The sequence below is a fragment of the Mesoplodon bidens genome (genome assembly GCF_964165515.1).
Source record: "Mesoplodon bidens genome assembly, chromosome: 4".
NCBI classification, from domain to species: Eukaryota; Metazoa; Chordata; class Mammalia; order Artiodactyla; family Ziphiidae; genus Mesoplodon; species Mesoplodon bidens.
In genome coordinates, this window is record NC_138160.1 from 63899989 (window position 1) to 63914527 (window position 14539).

Here is a 14539-nt window from a genome sequence, read left to right on the forward strand (position 1 = left end):
GATGCTATTAAGTAATAAGGAAAGTTCCAAACATTATTCATTTGAATGCTCAGAAGAAAGCTGCATAACATATTATTGTGAAACTAGCGTGAAGCACTTGCCTTTTATTTCCACAGAGGAATGAACAAAGGGAAAAGAATTTACAGGTTGAGAAAAGGTAAAGAACTTTAGCCTTATGAAGGAGACTGAGGAATTCTTATCTCTGGAGATGTTTTGAAATAATATAGGGAATGATCCATCTTCCGTAGTTTATGGTTGATCTGAGCAAGGTAGCCTCCTGGGACCCATTCTTCTCCATGAAGGCCCTTTCCCTATAATGTGAAGCTTCTGGTCCCTACCTCTGCTGCCACTTCTGCTGGAGCCCCCTGAGGCCTTGAGGTCCCTTTCAGAACCACAACCTTGGTTCTGAAGTCCCTGCTTCTCAGGGCCTGAGTTACCCCCTTGAGTAGAAAGTTGGTGGTGGCTGCAATAGCAGCAGGTACTCAGGGAAGTCTGTAAAATATATAAAAGTGCTTTCCTGAAGATATGTAGATTTCTCAGGGTACAAATTTGATCAGGACAGCATATCCAGTCTAGGAGACATCTCATAATCTCACTAGCCTGTGGACTCCTAAATGTCAGGGACCCCACATTCTCCTTCATTATTCTAACGCTTAACAGTGCCTCGCAAAGAAACTTCTCAGCAAAAATGCTTATTGATGAAAGGAGCTGAATTCCTCCTCTGATTCTGCCTCCAAAAGTCCTTCTCTGTTTGGCTCCTGGAGGATATTTCCTTCCTTGTGTCGCTCACCATTCCCCACCACCACCCTCAGTCACGGGTTTTCGGGGCCCTAGGTCCTGGATCTCCAGGTGTCATTTCAAGGTCAGATGGAACCATACCCTGGGCAGCTGTGGTTGGCTGAATTCTCAGCCCCATAACCTTCACTCCCTGGTGTTACTCTTGTGATTATGCGACTTACGTGGCAAAAGGTACTCTGCAGATGTGATGAAGGTTACGAATCAGTGACCTCAAGATAGGAAGATTATCTGGGCAGCCTAACCTAATCACAAGCCTTTTAAAAACAGACATTTCTCTGACTCACAGCAGAAGAGACATCAGACATTCCAGACCTGAGAGGGATTTGACAAGAGGAAGATTCTTTCTGGCTCTGGGGTAACAGGGCAAAGATGTGAGAACGGGCTCTAGAAGCTGGGAACAGCCCTGCGGGGAGAACAGGGACCTCAGTCCTACAACTACAAGCAACCGAATTCTGCCAACAACTCCAAGAGCCTGGGAGCAGATTCTTCCCCAGAGCCTCCAGGTGCGAGCCCAGCCTGACCCACACCTGGACTGCAGCCTGGTGAGGCCCTAAACAGAGAACCCAGTTGAGCCTGCCCAGACCTCTGACCCTGAGAACTGGAAGATGATAAATGGGTGTTGTTTGAAGCTGGGAAATTTGTGGTCATTTGTTACACAGCAACAGGAAGTGAACCCAGCAGCCCTCTGGGAGTGTCTGGAGCAGTGTTCCACATGCCTCCCGACTCTAGTTCACTTGCTTCTTTACTTGGGGAGATAAAGAATGCGCATTCATAGACCAAAAACAAACTCCAGCTCTGGTTCTTATTATTGTTGTCCTTGTTCACTGACCCACTCGACCAACTACTTCATTCTCTCCCCTCTTAGCGCTGCCCTCCCCAAACCTGCACATCTGTCAAAGCTTCCATTCTGCCCTCTGTCTAGCTGTGCTTGTACTTTACAGTGAAAGCCTCTGTGCTCCAGCTCTCTCCTTTATGCACTCAGGACCCCACACGGCTTCAACCTAAGCAATTAGAAATACAAATACAGAACTTTTTTTTTTTTTTGCAAATTATGCGCAGTGCCTTTTATTTTAAAATTGGTTGGCAAACGACCAAGACCAACATCTGAACAATAACTTTTGTGGAATAGAAAGACAAAAAAAAACCCACCATGACTGGGATGGGGTAAGTTAAAATGGGGGAGGCAAAAGAGGATGCCTCTGAGCTCTCCCTGAAGATGGGTTTGGACATGGCTCTTTTAAAAACCTCATTGTCCCTTTGCAATCTTTCAAGTTAAAAAAAAAAGTCACCTCTGTCCTCTTGTAGTGGTCTACAGATCTACACAGATCTGGAGCAATGCAGTGGATGTGCCTTTAAGAATTAGATAATGTGACTTGCAGAAAATGCTCTTGAATGGAAATGAGTCAAAGTAAGATCCTTGACATACCACCAGGGCTTCTTAGACTTGAGTATTTGGGGCAAAGACAGCCACCATCCTGGATGCTTTTTACTGAGTCTTGAGATAAATATCTGAGATTAAAAACTCCCACGTCTAAGGTTCAGGCGCCTTACCCAAGCTACATGGTGCTGTGCAGACCGGCACTCTAGAATCTAGTTCTCTAGACGACACTTCATCCCTTCTTTCTGGAATGCTACCTCCCTTGTGTTTAAATTGAAAGAATTCATCAAACAAAGCTGCTTGTATTTCTAAGAGAGAGGGGAAATGATTTTCAAGTGCCTTGCTTGATCCCCTATCATAACTAATCCCCTCTTTCTCCTTAAGCAACTTGGCTCAGTCCTATTTTTAGGGCTAACTGTATTCTGCCTTGCATTCTAAGTGGCTGTTTATCCATGCTGTTTACCCACAGCTCCCTCCAGCTCCTTGGGGCAGGGCCAGGTCCCCTTTATCCTTGTACCTCTCAGGGTCTGTCCAGGGACCATTCAGTCCTTGCTTAAGGAGTCCACTTTGAGCACTGAACTGGATTTATAGTGGAGCTTTGCTTTGCTGTCAGTTTTCAGGTAGGGGCTTAAGGTTCCTTGATCCAGAGAAACAAGGACCAGGCGGCAGCTGCACTCAGCCCACTCCCGGAGACCCCTCACAGGAGGGAAGGGCTCACAGCCCCAGGAGGTGCAAAGCACGAAGCGGGGGTGGGGGGAAAGGAAGGAGGCTCCAGATGCAGGGGAGGGCGAGCCAATCTCATTTCCCGCCTGGTCCAGCGGCAAGCCAGCTTGCTCTCTAATTTGATCTTTTCTCTGCCTTGGCCAAGGCCAAGTGCATTCCCTGTAGAGCAAGTGTGAAACAATGCAGTTGCTGTTTCAAAGCAGAAAAAAGAGTGGTGGTGGGAACATGTGAGGAAAGCATTTTTCCTGATTTATTTTTTTAAATCTATGTGGTGGAAGAAGCAGTCATGAAGATCAAATATGCAGTAAATTCAGAACCGTGAAGGGAAAACGTTTTCTATTGTCCTTTAAAATCTTTGACACTTTATCTAATCACTTATTCAGTCACTCAGCAAACTCAGCATATACCCTGATTAGGGCGTGTCTCACTTTGTGCAGCTGGTGTATGTGCTTGTCCCCTAGACCAGAGGGTCTCCAGGGCAGGGACCTTCTCAGTCCATCTTCACATCCCCAGTGGCTAGCACGGTGCCTGGAGGGCAGCCGGCATGCTTCCAGGAGAAGGGAGATGAGCCCAGATGAATGTCACGGAAAGGCCAAGTCACCTCATCCCAAAAAGGAGCCAATGGGTTTAGAAATTAGGAGGCTACTGGTGACCTAGAGGGTATTTGAGGGAGAAGGCAGATTGCAGTTGGGTAGAAAGTAAGTGGGAGAAACACTCACTAATGGGCACAAATAAGCGTGTTTTAAAAAATTCATCTAAATGTACATTGTTACATGACTGGTGAAAGAAACTACAGAATACTATACAGCAGTTAAAAGAATAAAGTAGATTCATATCAGCGTTTTGCAACCTCGGCGTTATTGACATTTGGGGGTGAATAATTCTTTGTTTTGGGGGCTGCCTGTGTATTGTAGGATGTTTAGCAGCATCCCTGGCCTCTACCTACTAGAGGCCAGGAGCATCTCCACTCAGGCTGTGACCATCAAAAATGTCTCTAGAAATTGCCCCCATTTGAAGACCACTGCTTTATACGTACTGACCTGGAAAGATTTCCAAGGTAGATCATTGGGTACCAAAAAAAAAAAAAAAAAAAAAAAAAGTGGCAAAGAAGTACATTTTATGATACCATTTATGTAAAAAAAGTACTATATATACACACATACATAATTCCATAAATCCATATTATATAAGTATGTACATCTTCAGTGGTCTAGAAGGACAAAACTGCTAGCAGCAGTCATGTCTGGGTAGGGGCCTGGGGCTGGAGGGGTCACAGTAAATTTTGGTTTTATTTGTACTGCTTGTGTTTTTAAAAAATGAAAATATACTTTGTGTTAAAATTAAATAGCTTGTAAATGAATGGAAATAGAAGATATGGAGAAAGTACATGCACGCTACTCCTTGACAAAGTTTAAAGATGAAGAGAAAGTTGGCTAGAATGAGGCAGAATTAAAGAAAGGAATTTTTAGGATGTGGGAAAATTGAGCACTGCTGACTTCGGTCAAGTTACAATTTTGTATAAAGCATCATGTGGGGGGGTAACTTCTAGAATGCTTCCACTTATTAGCTTAAGAGTTCAATAATGCTTTGCCAGCAATGACTTTCCCACTACAGTTAAATATGCATGAAATGATAGAATTTCTCTTTCTGTTTTTCCACCGCATGTTTCTTTAATTTGTGTTTCTTTGGTGTGTGTACAGCTTTCTGTAAGTAAAGTGCTGATGCCATTATGGAAACTGTCACTCTTCAGAGTTGGAAAGACCTGAGAATAAAAGCTGACTTTGACTTGTGTTTGGTCTGGCATGGCTGGGGATACTGCAGGAGAGTATTTGTTTTTCATTAATTTGTTTGTCATTTTTCTTCATGATCTATGGAACATTTATTTCCCCTGAAGCAAATGTCAGAGGTTTCTCTTGGTTCTGCTGGGGTAATGAATTGTTGAGAAAAAGAAATTTTTCTTACATGCTATTTGATTGTGGAAGGAGACATTTTGTGACCTTTTGCTATTTTACAGTGATAATGAATTTCCTGACACACATGGAAACTTTGGGCTTCTTTATTAAAATAATAAAGTTTGAGGAATAACTTTGACCGGGACCTTTGTAGAATTAATCAAATACAGATTTTGGAAAATTGATGAATTTGGTCTTTACAGAGACATTCTAATTTATTCCTGTCACCAAGGCAGTACACAGATCTATACCACATAGAAACATCAAACAATTAACTACAGACCCAAGTCCCAGAACAGAGATTTAGGCACGTTTGGTGCAAGGAGGTATAGGCTCAGGGACTGTCAGCCTGATCACAGTGTTGCTTTGTTTCCTTTTCCTCTGTTCCTTTTTTTTCTTTAAATTGCAAAAGTATTAGTATAACTTGTAAAAAAATTTGGCCTATACTGAACAAAATGAGAAAGATAATAAAAATCATCCATAATTCCACTCTCCAAAGCTAGTGGACCATCATAACATTTTGGCATATTCCTTCTAATCCTATTTTGATGCCTATATTTCGTGTACATTTGAGATGATACTGAATATAAAATTTTATATTCTGTGTTTTTTCTCTTAAATATGAGAAATGTTTGTTTTCATATGATGTTTTGTTTCTCATCTCTAAACACTTGAAAGATAAACTATACTGAGTCCTCTTAGGATGTTCCAAACAAAGGCATCAACTCATGGGGAAAAAAAGCATAGGTTTTCTTCTTCACAATATGATAGGAACATCAGATTCTACCATTTTTCCCTCCAAATGTGGTAAGTGATGATATGTTTTTCAGATGCTCTGAAATTATAGACATGCCTATGTTTTTAATTTTGAGAGGTGATAAGAGAAAACGAACCTGCTGAGTCCAGGATGCATGACAAGCTCACATGACGACACTAGGTGAGGATGCTCTGTGTTCCTTGGAGGCAGAGTGACAGAGTGACAGGGTTCCCAGCCCCTGCTTTGACCAGTCACATGGATGCAAGCATGTCCAAACCCACACCAGAGTAACCTCTCAGTCATTTACAAAGGCACGAGCACGGGGCATCTTCTTTTCCACACAGCACCCTTAGCCACCGAGTTTCTCCACATGGTCTCTCTGGGGGTTCACTGGAGTTTCTCTGTACTCATCCCCAATAGTCTGCAAGATCAGAGCAATACCTAGAAGGAGTCAGAACCCACAACCAAGGCAGGGTCTCAGAGAATTTGGGTGAAAGAAGTTGGCTACCCCATTCTTGACTTGGGAACCACTTCCTGGGTGGTATATGCTCAGTTTACTACCATTTTTTGGAAGCTTGGGTTTTCTTCCTGAATGTTGACAGAATGAGAACATCAGGAACAAAGGGGAAAAGGAGCCAAGTTTCTGAGATAAGTTCTAAAATCTTCACGCCTCACTGGCTTGAATATATTCTGAATTTTTTTCATCAAACACCAGATTACTTTAGGATCAGAAAACAATTTGGCATTTGGATAATGAGAAAGACAATGTAAATTGCTATCCAACTAGCCTAAATAGGAACTTGGGGGGAAATTTATAAAGACCTATAAAAACAGTTCTAAGATTTCAGGTCTCGTATCTGTCTTTAACTGCATATCTCATGACAATATTTAATTAGTCTTAAATCAAATATTCATGCAAATATTTTAAATTGTAAATCTTGAACTTCAAATCCAGTAAAAGTCCTTCCAAGCCTAGGGACTGGCTATGCAAAGGATGGTCAGAGAACCAGCAGCATTGGCACCACCTGAGATCTTGTTAGAAACACTGAATTCAGGCCCCAGCCCAGCCCAACTGAACCGAGTGATCCATGTGCTTACTCAAGTTTGAGAAGCACTGGTTTAGACTCGGGTAACAGACCAGACTTTTGGAATGCAAGTGTTGTCACCTGGTGGTCACAGATGACTTCTTAGGCGATGCAGGAAAGTTGTTAGTACTGTTCACAGACTGCTTTTTTCTTCCCCATTAACAACCTAATTTCTAGTTTAATCTTTTCATCACCACCTCATTGATGGTGATTAGGTCAGAAGCTAATCCTGACTGCTGAGAGAGACTAGAGCTCAGGTAACTATCTGTGATTTTCTGAGGTGGAAAAACAATGCCAAGATGATTATCCTTTTGATTTGGGGTCAGATTAAATGAGAGAAAAGAGGATGCTTGGTGTGAAAGCATCTGAACGTCTGGAGTACTCCACTGATAATACAGTGCATTTTGACAGATACGATCGGGAACTTTAAGGAGTGTGTTTTTCTCTCACTTGCTTACTTCTGCTTCTAGAAATAAAGCAGCCTATGTGCAATATAAGTTTTCAAGAGTGCTTACAAGCAGGCCTAAGCTCAAGAATATGTTTGGTTTAGCAGTTGGGGGAATTTAAACTCAAACCCTGTTTTTTTTTTTTTTTTTTTAAACATCTTTATTGGAGTATAATTGCTTTACAATGGTGTGTTAGTTTCTGCTTTGTAACAGGGTAAATCAGCTATACATATACATATATCCCCATATCTCCTCCCTCTTGTGTCTCCCTCCCACCCTCCCTATCCCACCCCTCTAGGTGGTCACAAAGCACCGAGCTGATCTCCCTGTGCTATGCAGCTGCTTCCCACTAGCTATATAGTTTACATTTGGTAGGGTGTATATGTCCATGCCACTCTCTCACTTCATCCCAGTTTACCCTTCCCCCACTCCATGTCCTCAAGTCCATTCTCTACGTCTGTGTCTTTATTCATGTCCTGCCCCTAGGTTCTTCAGAACGTTTTTTTTTTTTTTAGATTCCATATATACGTTAGCATGCGGTATTTGTTTTTCTTTTTCTGATTTACTTCACTCTGTATGACAGACTCTAGGTCCATCCACCTCACTACAAATAACTCAATTTCATTTCTTTTTATGACTGAGTAATATTCCATTGCATATATGTGCTACATCTTCTTTATCCATTCAGCTGTCCACGGACACTTAGGTTGCTTCCATGTCCTGGCTGTTGTAAATAGGGCTGCAGTGAACATTGCGGTACATGACTCCTTTTGAATTATAACCCAGTTGGTTTTTAATTCAACCCTATCACAAAACTTGATGAAGTGCCATCAAGTTATCTAAAAGAAAGCAGATACTGCACAATGGAAGAGCTGATGTCATCCTTGGAGCTGCCAAACCATCAACAATTTGGAAAGTGAATTTTTTTAAAGGGAAAATATAAAATATGAAAAACATGTAGTTCTTAGATTTGCTTACATGCTCTTCCAAGTGTCTGGTGATTTATGTACATTTTTTTCCATTCTTTTCTAGTTTGGTTTCCACTGTCAATATTTTCATTTTAAAAGAATGTATTGCACTCAATGAAGAATAAATGTGACCCTTTATAACTTGTAGAAAGATTAAGAAAAATAACCTCACATAAATTTGAAAATATGGTTGAAATTAGAAAAAAAGAGAGAAGTTTAGATTTTTCTGTCTCTAACATTAAAATTTTTAAACATTAGTTATTAACAGAAATCAGGTACTACATTCTAACTTGTCCAAGAAATAACCAAAATCTAACCCTTGACTTTCTTTAAATGAAATATGTATCTTACAAATAATTCTTACACCTCAGGCAAATGATTATAAAGGAGGGTGGTACTTGAGCTGAGTTTCTTTCTCTTTCCTCTTTTATTCTTATTTTCTCTTTTGAGAAAAGAGCTAAAAGTCAGGTAAGTACCAAATTATTATCTGGAAGGAGTTTTTACAAAATGATATAGAAGAAAGGCACTGAAACGAATTTTTTCTAAGGGGTCAAAATAATCGTGACTTCCTGTTTAAGTCATTATAAATTATACTAGTGTCAGACTCTTATTTACCATCAATTAAGCCAAATCTAAGGTTTTTGTCTTACTTTATGAACAAACATTAGCTATTAAAAATCAAGTACTCTGATATCTATCTAATCTCTTTTTACAAGATATTTAAGTCTTTCCCAAGTCCTTCCTTTTTCCACTTGTTTTTAAATAAAGAAGGACATGTATTTGACCACTGCTTTTTGTTGTGCCACTGCTCTAGACACTTGGGGACAGTTATGAATACAAAAGACAAAACTGTCTGCCCTTGTGGAATTTATATTTTAATGGGAGAGGAAGATGATAAACAAATAAGTATTTAAAATATAATTATGCCAGATGGTGATGTGCACTCTAAAGAAAAGAAATGCAGGTATGGGGGAGGGGAGGGAGGGTGCCTAGAGAGAGCCTAGAACACAGTGCATTGTCAACATTCGTTTCTTTTCTTTATTTTCCTGCATGTGCTTTCTCTCAATTCCCTTACTTAAATCATGTGTGTACCTTGTTCAAAACTGCTTATGTGGACACATTTAGGAAAGGGGGCAACTAGCACAGGTATCTAACACCCCTCACATTTTCAAGGGAGGAGTTAAAGCTGGCTGACAGCTCCTTTCCTGAGAAAATAGTCCAGTGCCCCAGGAGATAAGTAAGAGACACACTAGTAGACTTTAACAAACATTTCTAACTTGGAAATCAGGGCAGTTCAGAAGAACAGAATGGAAGCCTCCAAGTGAGAACCTCTTTGATTACTATGGGTCAAGAGTATTAGAAATCACCTATGCCAGGAAGCCCAAGAGCATCTCTAGCACACTAGATGGGAAGGAAGATTGCATGCAGGGGGTCCATCCTAATATGGGGTACAGTAGCACAAGGAAAGGAACCTGCATACCTGGAACAGAATCTGGGTAGAAGAGAAATGACCATAAAACTGACTCCAGGGGCTTCCTGGTGGCACAGTGGTTGAGAGTCCGCCTGCCGATGCAGGGGACACGGGTTCGTGCCCCGGTCCGGGAAGATCCCACATGCCGTGGAGTGGCTGGGCCCGTGAGCCATGGCTGCTGAGCCTGCGCATCCGGAGCCTGTGCTCCACAACGGGAGAGGCCACAACAGCGAGAGGCCCGCGTACCACAAACAAAAAACAAACAACAACAAAAAAACTGACTCCACATCAATGGCTACATCAAATACAAAGAGATCACCTAAAGATTATTTTCCCTTATTAGGATGTCTCAGTGCACCAGATCACTCCTCCTCAGCCACTGGCTATTAGATCACTGAACTAGTTCTCTATATCTCATGTAAACTAGTTCTTCTGTTTTTATAGTTGAGATTATTCTAACAACATACAGAGATGGAACCCAAAGATAATCCACCTATGCCATTTTTAGCAAAAACCAGCTAATTTACACTCAGTAACAAAACAATGCCAACATGGAACGTATTAAAATATACAGAAATATGAAACTATTTCACAACATAAAAGAAGGAGATAAACATATCACTGGAGGCAGAGGCACGGCATACCTGAAAACTATTTACTGAAGAGAAAGAGGAAGCTGTCAGCATCAGTTTTGTGTACTTCATACAATCAAGTGAAATATTAACTCTGTGAAGGAAGAAGCAAAAGATATAACAATAAACCTGGTAATTTTTCTTAATAAAAAGAGCTGGGAAGCCTATAGAAAGGCAGTGAGGAAAGATAATTGCCATCTTACATTTTGAAAAGCCATTGGAAGCATAAAAGAGAAGTAGAATGAGATCTGTGAAAAAATCAAATCAGCAAAGTGGAACTCACCCCAGACTGTAGGGGAAAAGGGCAAAGACATAAAAATGAGAAGTGAAGAAACATATATATGAAGGAAAAATTTATCTAACACACATGTAAGTCGTGTTACTGCCCAAAAGACCAGAGCGCATTTAACAGAGATAAAATCCAAAGACAGATCAAACAAAAACCTCCCTGGGGTTTAAAACAAACAAACAAACAAACTCTGACTTGTGCAGTGCTCACTGTGTACCAGGAAATGCTGATGAACTAAATCCAAAATACATTGGTGATATAAATATTTTTAACTATCAGTACCAAAGACAGAACACTGTAATTATCTAGGCAGAGGGAGAAAAACTGGATACCTGCAAAGCAAGGCTATCAGGGTGTACTGAGGTTACTTTTCTGTAATAACAAATGTCAGAGACCATAAGCAATGTCTAAAGAATTGTGAAGGGAAAAATTGTGACCTTGGAATTATTTACCAACAAAGTTGTCATTATGCATGAAAGTAACAGAAAGATTCTCAAATATTCAAGGCCTCAGAAAGCACACCACCCATGAAATTTCCATGGAAAGAAGATAATTCAAAGATGTACCTAAACCAACCAAAAAAAGAATCAAAATGAAATTTCTATCTCAAGATAAAATTAGTTATAGTAAAAGGAAGCGAACATTGAAATCTATAAGTAATTTACATAAAATTAAATTTGTTCTTGACTCCTGCACCCTGGGATCACTTCCCAAGTAAACTGACTACATGCAAGTCTTTGTCTCATGTTCTACTTTTTGGTGAACCAAAACTAAGACAGTGAACAAGAATGAATAATTCAATACACGATGCTGAAAATATTAACTGAATAAAAAAAATAGTTCTCTAACTGATGCCTCATAGTAAATGTTCATTTCTGGCAGTATGGTGAACTACAAATCTCAAGAGACTCTCCCTCCAAAAACAGCAAAACAAGCTATATAAGTTTGTTTTTAAAAGAAAAAAATTCAAATGCATTGGTGATATGTTAAGAAATTAACCTTGGGACTTCCCTGGTGGTGCAATGGTTAAGAATCCGCCTGCCAATGTAGGGTGCATGGGTTCTAGCTCTGGTCCGGGAAGATCCCACATGCTGCAGAGCAATTAAGCCCGTGAGCCACAACTACTGAGCCCACGTGCAACAACTACTGAGTCCGTGTGCTGCAACTACTGAACCCCCGTGCCTCGAGATTGTGCTCCACAACAAGAAAAGCCACTGCAATGAGAAACCTGCGCACTGCAACCAACAGTAGCCCCTGCTAGCCTCAACCAGAGAAAGCCTGCACGCAGCAACGAAGACCCAACACAGCCTTAAAATAAATGAATAAATAAATTTAAAAAAGAAATTAACCTTGAAAATTATAAGGTGAGGACTGCTGCTTCCAACCAAGTAGGAGAAATGGGAATGGTGGTTGAAAGGTACAAACTTCCAATTACAGGATTCAAAAGTTCTGGGGACCTAAAGTATAGTATGGTGAATATAGATAACAATACTGTATTGCATACTTGAAAGTTACTAAAAGAGTAAACATAGGAGATTGGTTCAAGATGGCGGAGTAGAAGGACGTGCGCTTACTCCCTCTTGCAAGAGCACTGGAATCACAACTAACTGCTGAACAATCATCGACAGCAAGACACTGGGACTCACCAGAAAAGATACCCCACATCCAAAGACAAAGGAGAAGCCACAATGAGAAGGTAGGAGGGGCACAATCACAATAAAATCAAATCCCATAACTGCTGGGTGGGTGACTCACAAATTGGAGAAGACTTATACCACAGAAGTCCACCCACTGGAGTGAAGGTTCTGAGCCCCACATCAGGCTTCTGAACCTGAGGGTCTGGCAATGGGAGGAGGAATTCCTAGATAATCAGACTTTGAAGGCTAGCGGGATTTGACTGCAGGACTTCGACAGGACTAGGGGAAACACAGACTCCACTCTTGGAGGGCACACAAAAAGTAGTGTGCACGTCAGGACCCAGGGGAAGGAGCAGTGACCCCACAGGAAACTGAACCAGACCTACCTACTAGTGTTGGAGGGTCTCCTGCAGAGGTGGGGGGGGGTGGCTGTGGCTCACCACGGGGACAAGGACACTGGGAGCAGAAGTTCTGGGAAGTACTCCTTGGCGTGAGCCCTCCCAGAGTCCGCCATTAGCCCCACCAAAGAGCCAGGTAGGCTCCAGTGTTGGGTCGCCTCAGGCCAAACAACCAACAAGGAGGGAACCCAGCCCCACCAATCAGTAGACAAGCGGATTAAAGTTTTACTGAGCTCTGCCCACCAGAGCAACAGCCAGCTCTGCCCACCACCAGTCGTTCCCATCAGGAAACCGCACAAGCTTCTTACATAGCCTCATCCACCAGAGGGCAGATAGCAGAAGCAAGAAGAACTACAATCCTGCAGCCTGTGGAACAAAAACCACATTCACAGAAAGATAGACAAGATGAAAAGGCAGAGCGCTATGCACCAGACGAAGGAACAAGATAAAACCCCAGAAAAACAACTAAATGAAGTGGAGATAGGCCACCTTCCAGAAAAAGAATTCAGAATAACGATAGTGACGATGATCCAGGACCTCAGAAAAAGAATGGAGGCAAAGATCGAGAAGATGCAAGAAATGTTTAACAAAGACCTAGAAGAATTAAAGAACAAACACCTAGAAGAATTAAAGAACAAACAAACAGAGATGAACAATACAATAACTGAAATGAAAACTACACTAGAAGGAATCAATAGCAGAATAACTGAGGCAGAAGAACGGATAAGTGACCTGGAAGACAGAATGGTGGAATTCACTGCCACGGACAGAATAAAGAAAAAAGAATGAAAAGAAATGAAGACAGCCAAAGAGACCTCTGGGAAAACATTAAATTCACCGACATTTGCATTATAGGGGTCCCAGAAGGAGAAGAGAGAGAGAAAGGACCCAAGAAAATATTTGAAGAGATAGCTGAAAACTTCCCTAACATAGGAAAGGAAATAGCCACCCAAGTCCAGGAAGCTCAGAGAGTCCCAGGCAAAAAAAACCCAAGGAGAAACACGTCGAGACACGTAGTAATCAAACTGACAAAAATTAAAGAAAAATAAAAATTATTGAAAGCAACAAGGGAAAAATGACAAATAACATACAAGGGAACTCCCATAAGGTTAACAGCTGATTTCTCAGCAGAAACTCTATAAGCCAGAAGGGAGTGGTATGATATATTTAAAGTGATGAAAGGGAAGAACCTACAACCAAGATTACTCTACCCGACAAGGATCTCATTCAGATTTGATGGAGAAATCAAAAGCTTTACAGACAAGCAAAAGCTAAGAGAATTCAGCACCACCAAACCAGCTCTACAACAAATGCTAAAGGAACTTCTCTAAGTGGGAAACACAAGAGAAGAAAAGGACCTACAAAAACAAACCCATAACAATTAAGAAAATGGTAATAGGAACATACAAATTGATAATTACCTTAAACGTGAATGGATTAAATGCTCCAACCAAAAGACAGAGGCCTGCTGAATGGATACAAAAACAAGACCCATATATATGCTGTCTACAAGAGACCCACTTCAGACCTAGGAACACATACAGACTGAAAGTGAGGGGATGGAAAAACATATTCCATACAAATGGAAATGAAAAGAAAGCTGGAGTAGCAATACTCATATCAGATAAAATAGACTTTAAAATAAAGAATGTGACAAGAGACAAGGAAGGACATTACACAATGATCAAGGGATCAATCCAAAAAGAAGATATAACAATTATAAATATATATGCACCCAACATAGGAGCACCTCAATTCATAAGGCAATGGCTAACAGCTATAAAACAGTAAATCGACAGTAACACCATAATAGTGGGAGAGTTTAACACCTCACTTACACCAATGGGCAGATCATCCAAACAGAAAATTAATAAGCAAACACAAGTTTCAAATGACACAATACACCAGCTAGATTTACTTGATATTTATAGGATATTCCCTCCAAAAACAGCAGATTACACTTTCTTCTCAAGTGCACAGAGAACATCCTCCAGGATAGATCACA

General features: G+C 40.9%; 1 protein-coding gene across 2 annotated transcripts in view; it reads right to left on the reverse strand.

Annotated features, from left to right (window-relative positions):
* Positions 1-14539, reverse strand: part of ARSB (arylsulfatase B) — a 204535-nt gene that overhangs the window by 49024 nt on the left and 140972 nt on the right. Inside the window, exon 7 of one of the 2 annotated variants that reach the window (XM_081230418.1) lies at positions 4002-6029. The exons of the other annotated variant lie outside the window; for it this stretch is intronic. Coding sequence (XP_081086544.1) covers positions 6016-6029 — 14 coding nt within the window. The 3' untranslated portion in view covers positions 4002-6015. Of the gene's footprint in view, positions 1-4001; positions 6030-14539 lie in introns of those variants that run through there. 2 annotated transcript variants of the gene reach the window in all.